The sequence below is a fragment of the Lactuca saligna genome, chromosome 2, assembly GCF_052625555.1.
Source record: "Lactuca saligna cultivar CGN05327 chromosome 2, ASM5262555v1, whole genome shotgun sequence".
Taxonomy (NCBI): domain Eukaryota; kingdom Viridiplantae; phylum Streptophyta; class Magnoliopsida; order Asterales; family Asteraceae; genus Lactuca; species Lactuca saligna.
This window is the reverse complement of record NC_136418.1, coordinates 6,730,377-6,751,235: the sequence shown is the minus strand read 5'-3', so window position 1 is coordinate 6,751,235 and position 20,859 is coordinate 6,730,377. Positions and strand designations below refer to the sequence as shown.

The 20,859-nt window shown below is 32.7% G+C and overlaps 1 protein-coding gene and 1 long non-coding RNA gene across 4 annotated transcripts; one reads left to right on the top strand and one right to left on the bottom strand.

Annotated features, from left to right (window-relative positions):
- The first annotated feature begins 628 nt into the window (after window positions 1–628).
- Window positions 629–19,681, top strand: LOC145030622 (uncharacterized). Of its 3 annotated transcripts, none has more exons than XM_078978999.1 (9): window positions 629–744; window positions 823–855; window positions 3,644–6,317; window positions 6,450–6,962; window positions 15,583–16,248; window positions 16,907–17,590; window positions 18,232–19,062; window positions 19,192–19,234; window positions 19,373–19,681. In XM_078978999.1, exons 3-8 carry the CDS (start codon window positions 3,660–3,662, stop codon window positions 19,201–19,203), a joined length of 5,364 nt encoding a protein of 1,787 aa, XP_078835125.1. In that variant the 5' UTR covers window positions 629–744; window positions 823–855; window positions 3,644–3,659; the 3' UTR covers window positions 19,204–19,234; window positions 19,373–19,681. The 3 variants fall into 3 exon arrangements, with proteins under 3 accessions (XP_078835125.1, XP_078835126.1, XP_078835127.1); XM_078979000.1 differs by lacking the exon at window positions 629–744 and having other exon boundaries at window positions 772–855; window positions 15,583–15,639; window positions 15,808–16,248; XM_078979001.1 differs by lacking the exon at window positions 629–744 and having other exon boundaries at window positions 772–855; window positions 15,808–16,248.
- LOC145030624 (uncharacterized) lies at window positions 1,226–1,855 on the bottom strand. Its single transcript, XR_013676667.1, has 2 exons — window positions 1,809–1,855; window positions 1,226–1,712 (listed from the first exon to the last, which is right to left on the bottom strand). It is a non-coding gene; the product is annotated as an uncharacterized LOC145030624 (long non-coding RNA).
- Window positions 19,682–20,859: the final 1,178 nt, after the last annotated feature.

The following is a 20,859-nucleotide window of genomic DNA, read 5'->3' as shown; positions in this document are numbered from 1 at the left end:
TGTGAGTTTGAAGGGGGATGTTAACCTAATAATATTTTGGGCTTTATTTTGTATTGGGTTTTATGATTGGGCCTTTCCGCTAGGAAACCCTAATTATTTTGTCTATATATTATGTCTTTCCTTTTCATTGTATTTGTACTTCTTTTTTATAATAATATGAAACCCTAGCCGTTATATGTATTTCATTTGTTAGTTTACAGAGAGAAGTTATAGCTAACGATACAGATAAACGAGTACCATAAACACAAGTTAAACCCAACAACAAAGATGAGAGACAAACGAGTACCATAAACACAAGTTAAACCCAACAACAAAGATGAGAGACAAACGTAAATATCCCTCTAACCAATGTGGAGTGGTGTATCCAAAATAAAACAAATATTTCTGATAAAATCAAAGAACCTGAATTAATCAACCATTAAAAATAATAAATTAGTAGATGGACTTTGTAAATGAAGTTAATGTTCTACAATACAAATTATTTTACAAAATCTCTGAAGCTTTTTATTTGTAATAATGATGATTTATAAATAAGTTTGATAAAATTAAAAACGCACTTCACATCCAAGTGGGGTACATAACCATAAAAATGACTCCTGCTCCACAAATGTTCATACTCAAAAGGGGTGCACCATTGTTCTCTTTCTGGAAAAGACCAATTATAAAAAGCAATAGGTGTGAACATCTCCTAATTACAATCATGCCCTTTCCCCTCACAAAAGACAGTTATATAATTTGCTATTAGTGAGTCATTCTTTAATTTATCTTTCACAATTCGTAGTATTATCATCCTTCAAAAATTTTGAATTCTGTTCTTTACAGGGAAGAAGAAAAGAGAAGCATATACACAAAGAGGTACTCTCCTTTATTAACTAATTCACAGACACATACGATATTGTTTTGTTTGATACAATTAATCAATGGTTTTGTTAGTCCAACTACACTCAACCCACTATACCTCTTTAGTTTTCTCCTTTGATTTTCAAAAGATTGGTTTGTATAAGAACAATAGGTGAAGGAAAGAAACATAATCTCATTACAAATTCATATTCGTAGGTAGATCAATTGGGAAATGGAGAAATTCGATTGATCCTTTGGAATACATTATGTAGGTTTTGATTGTTGTTAGTATGTTAATTTTTTGGATTCAACTTTTTTACCAAATAATATTCATGTTTTTGTTTTGTTTCTGTTGTGTGAATAATGTCTACTGTTTCCGAAGATATTAGAAAGAAACCATATCAATTTGAATCTCATAATTTATACCACTCAACGCCTCTTGAAAGTCACTACTCTCCACTCGTTTGGAGATACTATCGACTTTCTTTCGTTACAAAATCATGTCAACTCACCCACACTATCTTATGCAAGAAAACCCATCAAGATTGTCGCTAACCTTCACCAAACATCTTCCCATAAACATCCACCTCACAAAATGCAGCAGCACCCCTGTACTTGAACCTCAAGAACAATGTAATCTCGTTCAGGACTTTTATCGAACATCTTGTGTGCTATCATTCAAGACCCAAGCTCAAAACAAACTTTCATTATGGAAGAACCCAATTTTCAATACAAATCACCAAAAACAACAGCAAAATGAATTATACCTTCTTTGTTAATTCAAAATTGAAAATTTTCCGAAAAAACGCTACTGTTATTCACACTTTCAAATCTTGCTGCTGTGCTTTTTCTGGTCAAGATACCTTGTGAAACTATTAGAGAATCATCACTCAAATAATCAATAATACCTTCACACCTCTTCAATTGATTCCAAGAAAATAACACCCAAGAACACACCAGAAACAGACCTGTTCGATTAATAAAAATTCCTCTTCCCATGCTCCGATACCAATTTGGTGCGCCAGTAATCTGTTTGAAGTTTGTGAAATAACAATGTCTTCTATTACTCTATGTAAGTGTTAAGAAGTCAAAACTAAATTTTCACTAATTACCCCTAGACTCTATCCTTTATTTAAAACTGATTCTTGACTTTTATGCAATTTACACATTAAAACCCAAAGGTTCAATGTTTTTTTTTTTTTTTGAGCTTTGTATCTTAATTTCTAGAGAAACATATAATATGATAATTGATAAAAAAAAAAAAAAAAAGTAAAGATAAATTTGGTGGTGACGAGTAGTTGGACATGTTTTTACCAAAGTTAAGGGTACTTGGGATTTCACTTAATAGATTATCATTAGCGATATTGATATGATGTATTATGGATCAAAAGTTAAAAAAAAAAGCTTATTAATTATTGTTTTGATATTGAAAACTATAGAATATATAATGATAAAGTGTTTAGTTTACTTTTATGAAGGTAAACTTTTTTAAATAGATACATATTTGAAAAAATTAATTATAAAAAGTGTTAATATTTAGCAAAGCCCAATCTATAATTACTTTACTATTTAGTGTACTATTAAGGGAAACAAAACTCACAATCATTTAAAAGGCGACTACATAAATGACTAAAATAAATAAAAATATATATTACAAGTTGGGGCCACCCACTTGGCTAAGAGCATTCATAATGTATAGTTTAATGGGAAAGTTGAACGAGGTGTCATGCCTAATTGACATTCAATTGATTAAACTCTACCATTATAGGAAACCATGTTTGCATTCAATGGATATAGAGTTTAATGGACATTGAGCTCTTTAATGAGAAAAAGGTTTTAACCATTAAATATATATTTCATTGAACTTTATTGAGTTGAATGCATTGTATTTGTAGGGAAATTAATGTAGAGTTGTATAGTAAGTAAAATGATGATATGTTAATCTATTAAACTCTAATAAACTTAATGCATTATGGATCCCCTAACATGGTTAACCATTTAATGTATATGAGCTAAATTGAAACATCTACTATCATGTTTAAATTTATAAACTTTTTCCTTTAGATTCACTTGTCTGGATGTGTTTAATAAAACCCAATTTCCCACATGCGTAGAGATCATAGATGTAACTATTGTTAATCAATTTTGCCTGCCAAGTTTTAATAATTATACTTGGATATTAACAAAACTTTATCTAACGACCAAGGTAATATTAAAAATAGGTTATTATTCTTCATGCTAATTAAAAGATGGGTTGCAAAAGTGAGACCATGAAAACATTAACACGTTGATATTTTCAACTTTTATTCTTTCATATTCACCATATTTTTTACTTTCGTATTGATTAATCATCTTTCAATCACAGGCTCCTTGGCAAAAAGTCAGATCTATTAACAAATACTTCCATGTGGTTGCAAATTACAAGGATTTCAACATAATTACCAAAACATAGCATTATCATAAGATCGAATAATAATCAAATTCTTCTATAATATTACACAAAGGTAACGTCATTAATTAATTACGATACGAGACAGACTTTTTCACTCGTGACATCAACGGTCTATTCTAACTTTACTTAATTAAATGAATCTAGGATGTGCTCATATGCATGTAATATTTGCTACCGTCATCTTTCAAATGACCATATTTTTATGTATTTATAATGAATCAATGAAAAACCGGATTTCTATTTAAAATTCTTAAAACTTCATCTTTTAAGCCAGGGTGAATACAATTGCTAGATCCACTGTTAATTTCCATCGAATTATGCCTGATCAATTGTTGGCTGCCTACGATGCAGGTGCTACCACAAGAATATGGCCATGGAAACTGCTAATGAAATTATAAAACAAGTTGTTCCAGTTCTCATGGTTCCTATTAACGATTACCTACGCTACCTCGTTTCCTGCAGAAAGTACATCAGTGACATGGATTTGAAAATGAAGGAATTAAAAGAAGCAAAAGACAATGTTGAAGAGCACAAGAATCATAACATTAGTAATCGTCTTGAGGTTCCAGCAGCTCAAGTCCAGAGCTGGTTGGAAGATGTAGAAAAGATCAATGCAAAAGTGGAAACTGTTTCTAAAGATGTCGGCTGTTGCTTCAATCTAAAGATTAGGTACAGGGCCGGAAGGGATGCCTTCAATATAATTGAGGAGATCGACAGTGTCATGAGACGACACTCTCTGATCACTTGGACCGATCATCCCATTCCTTTGGGAAGAGTTGATTCCGTGATGGCATCCACCTCTACGCTTTCAACTGAACACAATGACTTCCAGTCAAGAGAGGTAAGGTTTAGTGAAGCACTCAAAGCACTTGAGGCCAACCACATGATAGCCTTATGTGGAATGGGGGGAGTGGGGAAGACCCACATGATGCAAAGGCTGAAGAAGGTTGCCAAAGAAAAGAGGAAGTTTGGTTATATCATCGAGGCGGTTATAGGGGAAATATCGGACCCCATTGCTATTCAGCAAGTTGTAGCAGATTACCTATGCATAGAACTGAAAGAAAGCGATAAGAAAACAAGAGCTGAGAAGCTTCGTCAAGGGTTCAAGGCCAAATCAGATGGAGGTAACACTAAGTTCCTCATAATATTGGATGATGTCTGGCAGTCCGTTGATCTAGAAGATATTGGTTTAAGCCCTTCTCCCAATCAAGGTGTCGACTTCAAGGTCTTGTTGACTTCACGAGACGAACATGTTTGCTCAGTGATGGGGGTTGAAGCTAATTCAATTATTAACGTGGGACTTCTAATTGAAGCAGAAGCACAAAGATTGTTCCAGCAATTTGTAGAAACTTCTGAGCCCGAGCTCCACAAGATAGGAGAAGATATTGTTAGGAGGTGTTGCGGTCTACCCATTGCCATCAAAACCATGGCGTGTACTCTAAGAAATAAAAGAAAGGATGCATGGAAGGATGCACTTTCTCGTTTACAACACCATGACATTGGTAATGTTGCTACTGCAGTTTTTAGAACCAGCTATGAGAATCTCCCGGACAAGGAGACAAAATCTGTTTTTTTGATGTGTGGTTTGTTTCCCGAAGACTTCAATATTCCTACCGAGGAGTTGATGAGGTATGGATGGGGCTTAAAGTTATTTGATAGAGTTTATACAATTATAGAAGCAAGAAACAGGCTCAACACCTGCATTGAGCGACTGGTGCAGACAAATTTACTAATTGGAAGTGATAATGGTGTACACGTCAAGATGCATGATCTGGTCCGTGCTTTTGTTTTGGGTATGTATTCTGAAGTCGAGCAAGCTTCAATTGTCAACCATGGTAATATGCTTGGGTGGCCTGATGAAAATGATATGATCGTGCACTCTTGCAAAAGAATTTCATTAACATGCAAGGGTATGATTGAGATTCCAGTAGACCTCAAGTTTCCTAAACTAACGATTTTGAAACTTATGCATGGAGATAAGTCTCTAAAGTTTCCTCAAGAATTTTATGAAGGAATGGAAAAGCTCCAGGTTATATCATACGATAAAATGAAGTACCCATTGCTTCCTTTGGCACCTCAATGCTCCACCAACATTCGGGTGCTTCATCTCACTGAATGTTCATTAAAGATGTTTGATTGCTCTTCTATCGGAAATCTATCGAATCTGGAAGTGCTGAGCTTTGCTAATTCTCGCATTGAATGGTTACCTTCCACAGTCAGAAATTTAAAGAAGTTAAGGTTACTTGATCTGAGATTTTGTGATGGTCTCCGTATAGAACAGGGTGTCTTGAAAAGTTTGGTTAAACTTGAAGAATTTTATATTGGAAATGCGTCTGGATTCACAGATGATAACTGCAATGAGATGGTGGAGCGTTCAAACAGCCTTTCTGCCTTAGAATTCGAGTTTTTTAATAACAAAGCTGAAGTGAAAAATATGTCATTTGAGAATCTTGAACGATTCAAGATCTCAGTGGGGTGCTCTTTAGATGGAGATATTAGTGAGAGTAGGCACTCATATGAAAACACGTTGCAGTTGCTGACCAAAAAAGGTGATGTATTCGAGTCTCAACTTAATGAGTTGTTTGTAAAAACAGAGGTTCTTTGTTTAAGCATGGATGGTATGAATAATCTTGAAGATGAGGTGAAGTCGACACATTCTCCTCGGTCCTCTTCATTCTGCAATTTAAAAGTCCTTATTATTTCAAAGTGTATAGAGTTGAGATACCTCTTCAAACTCCATGTTGCAAACACTTTGTCAAGCCTTGAGCATCTAGAAGTTTGTGAATGCGAGAATATGGAAGAACTCATACATACTGGGATTGGGGGTTGTGGAGAAGAGACAATTACTTTCCCCAAGCTGAAGTCTTTATCTTTGAGTCAACTACCGAAGTTATCAGGTTTGTGCCATAATGTCAAGATAATTGGGCTACCACATCTCGTAGACTTGAAACTTAAGGGCATTCCAGGTTTCACAGTCATTTATCCGCAGAACAAGTTGCGAACATCTAGTTTGTTGAAGGAAGAGGTAGATATATGTTCTTTATGTTAATACAATTTAAATAATATTCTCAACTAAAAGTTTCATAATATATCTGTAATTTGATTGTATAATGTGTTATTGTTTATATGTGGTTATTAAGGGATGATTATTTTGCAGGTTGTGATTCCTAAGTTGGAGACACTTCGAATTGATGACATGGAGAACTTAGAAGAAATATGGCCTTGTGAACTTAGTGGAGGTGAGAAAGTTAAGTTGAGAGAGATTAAAGTGAGAAATTGTAATAAACTTGTGAATCTATTTCCGCACAATCCCATGTCTCTGCTGCATCATCTTGAGGAGCTTAAAGTCGTGGATTGTGGTTCCATTGAATCGTTATTCAACATCGACTTGGATTGTGCCGGTGCAATTGGAGAACAAGACAACATCGGTAGCTTAATAAGAAGCATCAAAGTGGAGACTTCAGGGAAGCTAAGAGAGGTGTGGAGGATAAAAGGTGTAGATAACTCTTGTCCTCTCGTTCGTGGATTTCAAGCTGTTGAAAGCATAAGCATCAGAGGATGTGAGAGGTTTAGAAATGTATTCATGCCTACCACCACCAATTTTGATCTGGGGGCACTTTTGGAGATTCAGATAAAAGATTGCGGAGAAAATCACGAATCGGAAGAGCAGGTAACGCTTTCAATTTCACTTTCTTACTTAATTAAGGACTAAGCTCCTATTTTTTGAATAATAAAGAGGTGAGATGACTAAACTTGGGCATCATAATTGTAACAAAATGTTACAAACCATGAACGTACAAACCATTTCTTGAATTAAGGTTTCAATACAAGTCATTTAAAAATATGGCTTAAAATATTTTTATATTTATGTATCAACATGATTTTTCATTAGAGATCATTATTATAATAATAAGTTTAAAGCAATTTAAATTAGAACTAATTTTCATCATCTAACTTTAGCTAATAAATCGTTATAAATGTAAATAATTACTTTTTAGTGAAAAAAGCAACAGATTTAATAAGTTAACAACTTAAATGTCATTTCCTAACAAAAAAAACTATTTGGTTCGGAAAACCAGATAACTAAAATAAAAATATTTGACATTCACTAAGAGCAATTTTTTTTTCTAAATATGATTGCAAATGATTAAAACTTAAATTTAAACAAAAAAGTTTTTTTATATATGTTATACAAAATTTACAAAGTGAAATTGGATATGTTAATTAACGGTTTATAATTCTTGTATCACAAATGGATATATAATAAAATATTATTTTTCTGTAGTCATTTATAATTGTACTAGTTTATAACCTGTGGGAACCACGGGTTCCAAAATTAGTTAAACTTTCATAATAAAAATTTATCATTATTATTAATTTTAAATAATTTATTAATTAAGAGATATATCAAAATTTTAAAGTAATTATAACTTCAAATTTAACATATAATTAGAAAATATAAATTTGAATTTTGAAATGAATTGTGTAATATATCTACATGGCACATGACACAATATTAATGATGAGTTGTATTACAATGATACTTGTCAAAATGAGATTAAAACTATTCATTTATTAGAATAGGGATCTGTAAATGACTTGTTAAGATGGTAAGAGTGGAAACCACTTAATCCACTTAACTAGGGATGTTATTCGGGTCGGAACCGAACCGAACCGAACCGACCCGAATAAACCGAAAACCGAATAAGGGTAATTGTATGAACCGAAAACCGAACCAAATAAGCAATACGGGTTCGGTTCGGTTCGGGTATTATTCGGTTCGGTTCGGTTTCGGCCCGAATAACCCAAATAACATGTACAAGATGATTAAGGAGTCGAATAACCCGAATAACCCGGATAACCCGAATAACCCGAATATTTTGTATTACTTTTGTAGCTTATGATTTCATAACAAATCTTCTAAAGAAACAAATTAAACACTAAAAATTAAACATCCAAAACACCAAAAAAAATCTATCTATAAATATATAACCCGAATAACTTCATCAATATGGAATGAAACAAGTAAAAGAACATATATGGTTGTTTTCATTAAATTCTATTATTCAAGATCAAAGTCCCCATTGCTTGGACTTATAGAAAAAAAAAAAGTTAACTGTTAACATAGCACATTTAAATTTCAATTGATAACATACATAAATTGGTTTTTTTGGTTTTTTTGGATATTCGATTTGGTGTATTAAGTGGGTAACGATCTTCGATTTGGTTTTTTTGGGATCGATTGTGATGATCATAGAACCGAATACATAAATTGTGCAAGGAAAAAAACGACTCTTCATATTCGGTTCGGTTCTTTGGACCGAATAAGCCCTTATTCGGGTAACCCGGACCGAATAACCCAAAAACCGAATAAGCCTTATATAGATACCCGAAAACCGAATCAAATTGCTTATTCGGGTCTAATTCGGTTCGGTTCGGTTCGGTTCTCGGTTCAGTTCAGGTTTTCGGGCCAAATTCTCATCCCTACACTTAACTAATTGTCACACGAGCTTCAAATTCGTTTTTCTCTTTCCTCTTACTTTCATCTTTTCCAACCCATAACATATAAAAATAACATCTTTTTCAAGACATTCAACCCACCGCTACATTATTATTTTTAATTTAATTAAATTAAAAAATACAAAATTAAATAAAAGATAACATTTTTTTTAATTAAAAAGCACTAATACAAATAAAAAAAAAGACACGATAAATAAAAAAATGATAATTAAAAAAACATAATAAAAAAAGACAAAATTAAAAATAAAAAGAGAAAATTATAATTAACTAATGATCAAGAAAATTCTAAAACTCTCAGCCATATTTTTTTGTAATTTGTCGTTTCTGTTCGAGCACCATTCGCAGAATCTCTCCTGTCAAGTGATCATGCAGGTTGAGAAAAAATTGCATGTCTCTCTCATGTATCTCCAAGTTCAACAATTTAGCTTCCATTTATTCATTTTCTCGTTTAAGACGCAAATTTTCATCCAATATCGTTTTCTATCTTCCACCTCTACTTTGTTCACAGTGTGGATGCCGACAATTTCGTTGACCAGATCAACGATTTCATTTGGTGTTGATGCTTCAGATGCTGCTTTCTTTCTTTTTTGTTGTCTTTGAGGCGGTGAGTTCATTTTTTGGTGTTGTTGGTTGAACCCCGGTGGAAGTTGTGCATCTAAAGATGTTGTATATGCATTCGATGAAGAAGTTTTGGTTTGTTTTGAAGAAGGAGGCGGGGATTCTTCGTCGACTCTTTTTACTTGCAACCATTTCATATGGTATTTCAAAACATCCCAAGCTTTTTTCCTCAGAAAAAGTTTTTTGATTACTAAGCCTCTGATACTTGCTTTGTTCATCTTTTAGAGCATCTACCTTGGATCCCCCACTAGCGAGACTGTTCATCTTACGGTTAAAGATGCATTTGAAATCGTTGCATATCTTTTGAAGATCTTTCCATTTTGAGTTTACTTGATGTCGTGGTCGATCCATACCACCCAATTGAACATTAAAATGTTCTACAACCCGCTCCCAAATTGCATCTGACATTTGGTGATTTCTACGTTTTTTTATATTCAGAAACATCGACATACGCCATAGCCAAAGCCATCTCTTCCTTTTCCAACCATTTTTTTTTACTTTTGGCGCTTTGTGTAGTCGCGTTTGTTCCCGACAACTAGTTACTGCACCTCGATATCTTGTTCGAGAGTGGGATCGTCACTAGAATCTGATGATTCTAAGTTTTGAGTATCACGATAATAGGCTTTGGAATTTGGTTTCAGGAACCCCTTAAGAATACTGCATGTATAGAGTAAAACACATATTATCCTATGGAAGACGAAATGAGTTGTAGCTTTGTTGCACCGGTTATTGTTGATAATTTCGGTTTTACTGATAGTGTTGGTATTGATGATAGTTTAGGTTTTGTTGGAACTTTTGTTTTTGTTTGTAGTTTTGGGATTCTAGGGAAGAAAATGGAATTTCTTGACTTAAACCGCCTTGCTTCGATTTGTGTTTTTGACATAATAACCTTTTTTGATTTTCATCTGGAATCCATTGAATGGAATTGAAGAGGTGAATAGTGGAATTAGATAGTCGAATTAAGATAAATATAAGAATTGATGAAAATAGATTGACAAATTGAGAGAAATTATAGGTAATTTAAAAAAAAATATATATGTTTAACTCTTGACCTAGTTAATAGGTCAAAGAGGACAATTGATGCAACCTTTCATCGAGATTCTTCACCAAACTCACGGGCTACATAACCCGAAAAAGAGGTAAACCACAGTCCCATTTTTTGCTCAGTATAAGCACCCAACGATATTGTCGATACCGCCCACCCACTTTTCTTCTTCCCGAGCCACTTTGGTATGCGTGTCGAGGCCACCAAAATTAATATCCTTTATATTGCACATAAAAAGTTGTGTATAATGGTAAAGGGATCGTATCCACGAAGATTGGTTCAATATTATAATTCTATGAAAACTTCTTTCTTCAAATACTTATAAAAATAACAATAAAAGTAAAAATGGGGGATTAACTATTTTTGGTTTTTTTTAGAAAACTTAAATTATACTAGCATGTTGACACTAGAATTATGCTAAGATTTCAAATACAATTCAATCAAAAGTAAAGTTTGATGTAAAATCAATAAGAGAAGGATGATTGACTTTGAAATTTCATAACTTGAACATTTGGTTAAATAATCATGAGAATACTAAGGTGCAATACTTATATTTATAATCAAACTTGGTTATAGCAATGATCATAACTTTCCTCAACTCTTCTTTTGTATTAAAATGACTAGAGAAGCTCTTAGTATATTTTCTAAATCAAAGTCACAAAACTAATGAAGCATATAATTTTGTGAAAATCAATTAGCATTAGGTTTTAAGAGTCACCAAATTCAAAGAGTAATCCAATGCTTTCATTACCACTATGGAGAAAATATTTTCTTAGTTTAAATGAAATGAAAACAAACATTCAAACTAATTGTTGCTTATTAAACGGAAGACCTATTACTTAGCCAAGAGTTTAACCAAAAAAATTACATTCATGTATCATTATTCATGACTAGATATATGTGAACATGAACGAAGTTTTTATAGATTATATAATCATAGATATTCAACATAACTTCAAGGAATTCCTCAAAATAACCAAGTCATTCAAGAAATTACATCCAATTCAACCAAAGAGAAGTTTAGCCTAGCATGGCTAAACTCAAGAAACTAAAATAAAGATTAGAAGTACCAAACATGTAGTAAGAATCACAGTAAAAGATGATGTTGTTCTTGATGTTCTTCTAAGTTCTTCAAGTCTCCAGTTGCTCCCAATAATGCAAAGGAGAGCCATTAAATTCGTGTGTATTGATTCCTTCAAAAGCTGCACCAAACTCACTTAAATAACACTCAAAGCAAAAATTACAAAATTGCCCCTGAAGGACCCTATGCGGGTGCCTTGTGCGGGTGGAGCTGAATACGAAAGGTCTTTGGTCTTCGTGAGGGTGGTGTTGTGCGGGTTAGCTGGTCGCATGCTTCTGCGCGGTTCGCGCACATCTGCACAGGTGAGGCATGGTGTGTGCTTTCTTGAGTTTTGAGCCTCCAATGCTTTAGTCCACTTGGCCCAGTTCGAGTCCAATCAACTTGTGACCCATTTTTCTTCAAGTTGTATTCAAGTTAAGCCCAATTTGCCTTCTCCAAATCATCCATAACTTCATAGAATCGCCCGTTCATCTCAATCCCGAATGCACAATTATTCTCTCGTCTTCATTTTAAGCAAGAGACCACCTTCTTCATGCTTCATCCGTCAATAGTTCACTTCATGTATCATCTCTACTAGTTATTTAGTCCACAATCTTTGTTGTCCTCCAAATTTAATTATCTCATGTAGTTCCCGTTCCGCTAGTTTCCTTAAAATTTGCAATTAAGATCACAGAACTAGAAAGTACCCGAAATGGTCATAAAATAACAAAAAGAAAAATATGCATGAAGATTAACTAAATGATGAACGAAATATGCTAAAATAGACTATAAAATGAAGTAAATAAAATGAAATTATCGCACTTCGACCACCCTTATAGGCTTGTAGTCCACCCACCCTTCATTCCTTGTACCAATATGGGATGGAAACATCATTAATTAAGCCAAAAAACTAACATATAAGGGGTGAGTGACAAAGGTAAGTACTAAAGATGAAAATAATCCATTTTTCTTGTATATACACAACACACACATAGGGGCAGACGTAGGATTTCATAGTACTGATTGTTGGTGGCACATAAGTGTTGCTGGTGACACTTTTTTTTTCTTTTACGTAGTGGCATAACAGTAGAAAAAACGAAAAATTCGAAATTTTTTACAATGTGTCTAAAAAAAACAGTGGTTGTTGGTGCCACTATGGACACCAAAGTTGAACTGCCCCTGCGCGCGCACACACACACACACACATAGAGAGAGAGAGAGAGAGAGAGAGAGAGAGAGAGAGAGTTTGGGATGTGATACTTCTTTTGGGAAAATGGAGTTATATCTTTGATATTGTATATTTTTTTAATGTAATTTATATATTTAATCATTTTAGTTTATAAGTTTTATTTATTTTGATATGAAAAAAAAAAGTCTTTTATACATTGGATTTAACATAAAAATCCAACAATATTAATCAAAAAGACCAAACATATGGACAATTATGTATATAATTAATTCACAATAGTCTTTAGGAATAGTATTATATATATAATTAATTCTCAATGGTCTTAGGAATAGTAAGTTCTTATATTTCAAACTTTTGTCACAATTCTTTGCTTACTTTGACACTTTTCCTTCCTAATTTATATATATATATATATATATATATATATATATATATATATATATATATATATATATATATATATATATATATATACACACACTAGATGTGTGCCCGCGCAAAGCAGTGATGTTTTGGAGAATACTTTCTTAAGCATAAATAATTATTATATTTTTTATTGGGTATTATATAATAAAAAAGTACAACTTTTAAATAAAATATTTATGTTTATACTTTATATTTATATTGCTTGTATACTATTAATATAATAAATTAATATTTATGTCTAATTTAAAAAATGTAAATTAATTTAAATACATGAATTTAATATTTTTAATATTTTCAGTTTGCTTCAAATTGAGTTTCTTAATTACTTTTTTTAATTCAAGTATTCAAACTTTTGGTAAGTATTAAAGAATTATTTATGCATAATTGATTTATACAAAAAACTTTGTAACTTATACATCTTAAAATTCAAGATATGACTAACATGTTTTACAATATATATATATATATATATATATATATATATATATATATATATATATATATATATTAAAGCGCAAAGGTCATAGGAATAGAATATTTTCTATTATTCTACGTTTTACCACAAAAGTTTGAACACTTTACCACTTTTTGTCCCTCCTTAACCTTTTCAATGTTTTGCGACAAAAGTTCCAAAACTTTGCCACTTTGATCATTCCTCAACTTTTCACAGCATTAGTTTGTGGAGTTGGCAGTTTTGGTCCCCCTAACTTCGATATTCTCTCCTGCTAGCCAAAAAGGGTTTCAGAGTTTCACACTTTTGGTCCCTGACAGTAACCAAATGTGAGATGTCAAATTTTTGCCACATTAGTTTGTGGAGTTGTCCCTTTTGGTCCCCCACATTCGATATTCTACTATACGACCTTATTTTTCTCAATTAACAACACGTATATTTAATTACCAATGATAGAAATAGATATCAAATAAAATATTTGTAACACTGTGTAAGAACGGTGCTACTATAGGTAAAAATAAACATTTCAAAGTACGATGTCCTAATTGGAAAAAGAGTTTTAAAAAAATAACAACTAGGGGCGAGTTTTTTTTACAAGTTTGTATCAAATCATATCAAAATTTAAGGTGGAACGGTGACCACATTAACCAGAAATGTAATTTATTCTTTGATTTTGATAATTTTTAATATTTTGTTGTGATCTATGTATTTAAAAGTAAACAACAAAGAACATAATCCAAAACCCTAAATTGCAAGTCTCGCCCAATTTCTCTATCACTAGTCCTCACTTACGATGGCGTTACGTCGCTCTCTCACTGCTTACAACCCTTTGTTGCTACTCATTACAATAACGAAAAGTTGAATATCCATATATTTATTTGGATGTGGAATTGAACGAATCTCGTCAAATTTTTTATTTTGTTGATGGATTTGAGTAGAAGTTTGGGCAGAACGGGAATGATGGTCTGCAAGTGGTTATAAACTTGATTCTGAGTTATTACTATTTGATCTTTTTAGAACTTAGTTTTCTGAAACACCCTGATTTGGATCAAATATCACCAACAACTCTTAAAAACTTGATTAATCAATTGTTTTCTTCATCTTGATAACAAGTGGAATGATTTTCTACTTGAAAAAAAAGGTCCATGTGCGTCTGGTGGATCTGGTAAATGAAGATGGAAGGGAGAGCTGACTTTAAAGACACAAACACGTCACCATATCTTTTATTTTATTTTAAATTTTCTTTTTTCCTATTTCTTTCTTTCTTGATCTCCAGATGGTATGTGGTGTGGATAATTTACACATAGAGATTGGGAACGACTGTGATTTAGAGAGGACGTGGCTTGGGGTTGAGGATGGTTTATGGCTGGCCGAGTTTCATTTATATAAACAAACAAATATATAAAACAAGGGGTAAAATGGCCATCTTATATGTATTTAACCGTCCTCTTTTTTTTTTTTTATTTATTTATTTATTTATTTATTTATTTATTTATTTTTTTTTTTTTTTTTTTAATAATTTAAGAAGGGGTACCACCATACCAGTGTCAGCTTCTTATTCCCAACCAGTCAAATAGGGACTTAGGTTGTTTGGAAACAGTTCCGTGAGACCGTGACTTGGATGGTAGATAAATTTAGTAAACTTAACCCTTCAATTAACCTACCTTTTTCTTATTAACTCAATTTCAAGCTAAATTCGGACTCTTGTTTGAAAATAAGTTGCATCTTTATTTTTGTATTATCTTGCTGCATAGGATCCTTAGCATCTTTTAATAATTTATTTGAAGGTGAAAGATCAAACTATTTTTAATCTGTTGGCATTTTCCATCATTTGCAACTTTTTCTTGAAAAAAAATACCTAGAATCAAAATAACCATTTTGACATCCAAAATTATAAGAGAGAATTGTTAATGGACGTGGAATCATATATCATTAACACAATTCAGTACACAGGTTGCTAATTACATTTCTTGCTTTGCAGACTGATATTCAGTCAGAGGAAGAGACATTACAAGAAGCCACTGCCAGTATTTCTAATGTTGTATTCCCACCCTGTCTCATGCACTCTTTTCATAACCTCCATAAACTTAAATTGTATAATTATGAAGGAGTGGAGGTGGTGTTTGAGATAGAGAGTGAGAGTCCAACAAGTAGAGAATTGGTAACAACTCACCATAACCAACATTCTATATTTCCCAACCTCCAGGAATTGAAGCTATTTTATATGGACAACATGAGTCATGTGTGGAAGTGCAGCAACTGGAATAAATTCTTCACTCTTCCAAAACAACAATCAGAATCCCCATTCCACAACCTCACAACCATAAGTATTGATAACTGCGAAAGCATTAAGTACTTGTTTTCGCCTCTCATGGCAGAACTTCTTTCCAACCTAAAGAAAGTCAAGATACATGGGTGTGATGGTATTGAAGAAGTTGTTTCAAACAGAGATGATGAGGATGAAGAAATGACTACATTTACATCTACCCACACAACCACCATCTTGTTCCCTCATCTTGATTCTCTCACTCTAAGATTCCTAAAGAATCTGAAGTGTATTGGTGGAGGTGGTGCCAAGGATGAGGGGAGCAATGAAATATCTTTCAATAATACCACTGCAACTACTGCTGTTCTTGATCAATTTGAGGTATGCTTTGTACATATTCAATTATTTATTTAATTTCCTTTTTTCTTTGCAATATTCTATAAATAATACATTTTATACCCACTATACTAAGATAATAATTACCTAGAGGGATGGATGCTATGACACAGCTGCTACACTTCAGAAACTCTAGTAAGGGCAGTTATGGAAGTTCAATAAAATGATAATGGCATCTTTTGATGGGTATTATAGGCAATTTAAGTTTTATTTCTGTTAAAGCAGTATTTAGCAAGTACTGGCCAGTAGGAGAGGAGAATATCACCTTTTGTGAAAATCTGGTCATTGTACCCAGAATTTAGTTAAATGTAACATTTTAGATATTAGGGGACATCAGGTGACAGATATTGTAGAATAGAACAATATATAATATCACCCAAAACTATTTTTTCTAAGGTTATTCTGTTAAATATGTGCTTTCTTGTTTTCATTGAATTTGCATTCGTATATTTTAGGTGTTAAAGTGATTTTCTCTTCAATAAATCCCGAAATTAATTAAAAAAAAACAAAAGTACATTTTTGATGTGGAGAGCACTGGTATCATTTAGTATATAAAAAGCTAGATTTTGAATTAACTTTCTTATACAAAAGCTGTGTATATAGTTTAATTAGTTTTACATCATTTTTCCATGTGTTGTTGCAGTTGTCTGAAGCAGGTGGTGTTTGTTGGAGCTTATGCCAATACTCTAGAGAGATAGAGATATATAGGTGTGATGCACTGTCAAGTGTAATTCCATGTTATGCAGCAGGACAAATGCAAAAGCTTCAAGTGCTGAAAATAGGCTTTTGCAATGGGATGAATGAGTTATTTGAAACTCAATTAGGGATGAGCAGCAACAAAAACAACGAGAAGAGTGGTTGTGAGGAAGGAATTCCAAGAGTAAATAACAATGTTATTATGCTTCCCAATCTAAAGATATTAAGTATTGAAAATTGTGGGGGTTTGGAAGATATATTCACATTCTCTGCACTTGAAAGCCTGAGACAGCTCCAAGAGTTAAAGATAGAGGATTGCTACAGAATGAAAGTGATTGTGAAGAAGGAAGAAGATGAATATGGAGAGCAGCAAACAACAACAACAACAACGAAGGTTGTGGTCTTTCCCCGTCTAAAGTCCATTGAACTAGTGGGTCTACGAGAGCTGGAGGGTTTCTTCTTGGGGAAGAATGAGTTCCAGATGCCTTCATTAGATAAACTTATCATCAACAAATGCCCAAAAATGATGGTGTTTGCAGCTGGTGGGTCCACAGCTCCCCAACTCAAGTATATACACACAGAATTAGGCAGACATGCTCTTGATCAAGAATCTGGCCTTAACTTTCATCAGGTATATATATTTCTTTAATTGGCATCATCTAATTAAGAAAGATATCATTCCTGCCAAGTAAATTTACTTCAAACACATTCACACTAGTTTCAGTCTAAGTTTATGTTGTTCTAAGAAGGCCAAAATGGGAAAGCAAGATAGGATAAAATAGTGTATTTCAGTGGAAAGGGTATTTTAGGTATTTTCTGTCAAAAGTTGTTATTGCAGGCTTTTTAGTACCTGGAAGAGCATGATTATTCTCGATTTGCTTGTTTCTTTATCATTTTTCTTAGCCTAGCATGATTTTCAATGAAATCTTTCCCTGTTACTCCATTTGATTGTTGTTCTTCATGGTTCTAAGTGAGTTAGTGGCTCATCTGTTACTTCTTTTGATTGTTATTTTCATAGCATGTTGTCACTTGAATCAAGCTTTTCCATTTTCAACAAGGACAAAAGGTCAAAACTAACCTACTTTATGAGATCAAAAATAGCAACCCATCGGATAACTTTTAGTTGGAGTTAATACTTACAATTACCATTGTGATTAATAATTATAATATCTTGTATTAATTCATTAAAATTGGTACAGCACATATATGACATTTCAAAGGTTTTTGTTTGACATATATATGCCTCTGGCATTTTCTTTATTGGACTTGCAGACCTCATTCCAAAGTTTATACGGTGACACCTCGAGCCCTGCTACTTCAGAAAGGATACCTTGGTCTTTTCATAACTTGATCGAATTAGATGTCAAATTTAATGAGGATGTTAAAAAGATTATTCCATCCAGTGAGTTGCTGCAACTGCAAAAGCTGGAAAAGATTCATGTGAGTTATTGTAATTGGGTAGAGGAGGTATTTGAAACTGCATTGGAAGCAGCAGGGAGAAATAGAAATAGTGGAAGTGGTTTTGATGAATCATCACAAACAACTACTACTACTCTTGTCAATCTTCCAAACCTCAAAGAAATGAGGTTGAAGTGGCTAAGTAATCTGAGGTATATATGGAAGAGCAATCAGTGGACAGCATTTGAGTTTCCAAACCTAACAAGAGTCGAAATTTATGAATGTAATTCATTAGAACATGTATTTACTAGTTCCATGGTTGGTAGTCTATTGCAACTCCAAGAGCTACGCATATGCAGCTGCAGTCAGATAGAGGTCGTGATTGTTCAGGATGCAGATGTTTGTGTAGAAGAAGACAAAGAGAAAGAATCTGATGGCAAGACGAATAAGGAGATACTTGTGTTACCTCGTCTAAAGTCCTTGAAATTACAACTTCTTCAAAGTCTTAAGGGGTTTAGCTTGGGGAAGGAGGATTTTTCATTCCCATTATTGGATACTTTGAGCATTTCCAGATGCCCAGCAATAACCACCTTCACCAACGGAAATTCCGCTACTCCACAGCTAAAAGAAATTGAAACACATTTTGGCTCGTTTTATGCTGCAGGGGAAAAAGACATCAACTCTCTTATAAAGATCAAACAACAGGTAAATCAGATCTTTGTTGCTTTAATAATTCTTAAACTACATTTGAAAAGCTTCATGCAAGTTTTTTTTGTTATATTGTCAAAAACCGCAACCTACATTTTCAGCTTTATATTTATGTACTTTATGCAGGATTTCAAATAAGACTCTGATTAATGTGAAGTGAATATTAAAGGTAAATTATATTTTCATGTTCCTAGTTGCCTATTAATTAAAGGCCTTTTAGTTCGTGATTTTTGGATGTATTCTTCATGATGATGTGAATCTTCTAATACCCCATTCATTGTTTGGTTGAATGTTGACTCTATGTCAGGATGAATATTCAAGGGAAGAATTGTTCATCATATGAAGGACATTAAAGAACATGGATGCTATGAAGATGTTGGGAAAACATATGTATCAAGTAGCAAGCTGCATAATGATCTAAGTTTGTTGGTTGAGGATGTTGATTTTTTAATTTCAAATTCATTGGTATCATTATATGGGCTTATCAATAGTGTTAATGGGATAATGAGTGACTTAACCTAAATTATGTTGTTGGTAAATGTTGGACAAGTATGGAAAATTAGGAATGACTTGTGAAAAATATATGCAAAAGTAGGATTGAGATTTTCAATGAAAATATTATGAAACTATAGTATATAAATAAATGCAACATACTGTTTGGATTTTCAATGAAAATATCATGAGAGTAACTAGAAGTAGAGTTTACTCTACCTTTGGTGTCTAGGGATTAACCGGTTAGGCGGGGATTAATCGGAAACCATTAATTATTAAGAAAATTATTCAGGAATTTATAAATCTAATTTTAATCATAAGAATATTAATAAATAAGCATAAAAGTTTAATAATAAGTTTAACAAGCACAATAATTTATCATCCAATTAATAAGAAAAATTATTCAAATTTTAATATATCTTAAGAAAATAAGTAAATTTAGATATTTGCATATTTGAAAAAATAGAAATTTTGACCATTCTGGAGAAAAACTTTAAAATTTAATTTTTATTTTTTTTATATATTAGTTGAACATTAAAATACTATGAACTTTTGAAATTTTGAAAAATTTGGTTTAATATTTTCAAATTTGAAAAGTTGGCCGATTAGGCCGCCTAGGACTGATTAGAACCGTCTAGTTTCGACTTTGACCCTCTTTGACCAAAACCGATTAAGCCGATCGATTAGCTTTAATCCTATTCGGTTAAAGACCGCCTAGTGATTAATCCCAATTAATCGTCCGCCTAGATTGATTTTTACAACACTGGTTTATTCCCATCTTCAGCTACTTATAATTTTCATTTCTTACCTATAAAAATCTGATTAAACTTTAGAGTTATTTCAATTTTTTGCCAACCAAGAAAAGAGACAGGTGCAAATTTTCATATAAAGGCCGCAAGTAACTATAAGTATAAAAACGATCACTAAATAGTGACCACAATATATTGATCATTAAATATGTGACAAACTGTTTCGTCATTTAATGTTGTCACTAATCAATGAAATGTTTTACCTAATTAGTGACGATAAAAAGTTGTCACTGTCTTATCCGACTTGTGACCAAAGTCATCGTTGATTTATCCAATTAGTTACAAAAAAAACTCGTCATTGATTTTTGTATTTAACCAATTTAAGTAACAAGCATGGAACTTGGTAAATGGTAAGATATTTCATGAGCAATTTAAAAATATAAAACTTGTCCTCAAATTATAAAAACGAAAGGTTGGGGGTAATTATTTTCCCTTTGGCATTGTCTCAATTATCATGCAAACTTACATCATGTCCTCAATAAAACCTTAACAC

Bases quoted from the DNA above. Each gene is read 5' to 3' on its own strand.
- LOC145030622 (XM_078978999.1), top strand. From the start codon at position 3,660: ATGGCCATGGAAACTGCTAATGAAATTATAAAACAAGTTGTTCCAGTT. The intron at 6,963-15,582 runs GTAACGCTTTCA...CTTGCTTTGCAG, and splicing joins ATCACGAATCGGAAGAGCAG to ACTGATATTCAGTCAGAGGA. The intron at 16,249-16,906 runs GTATGCTTTGTA...GTGTTGTTGCAG, and splicing joins CTGTTCTTGATCAATTTGAG to TTGTCTGAAGCAGGTGGTGT.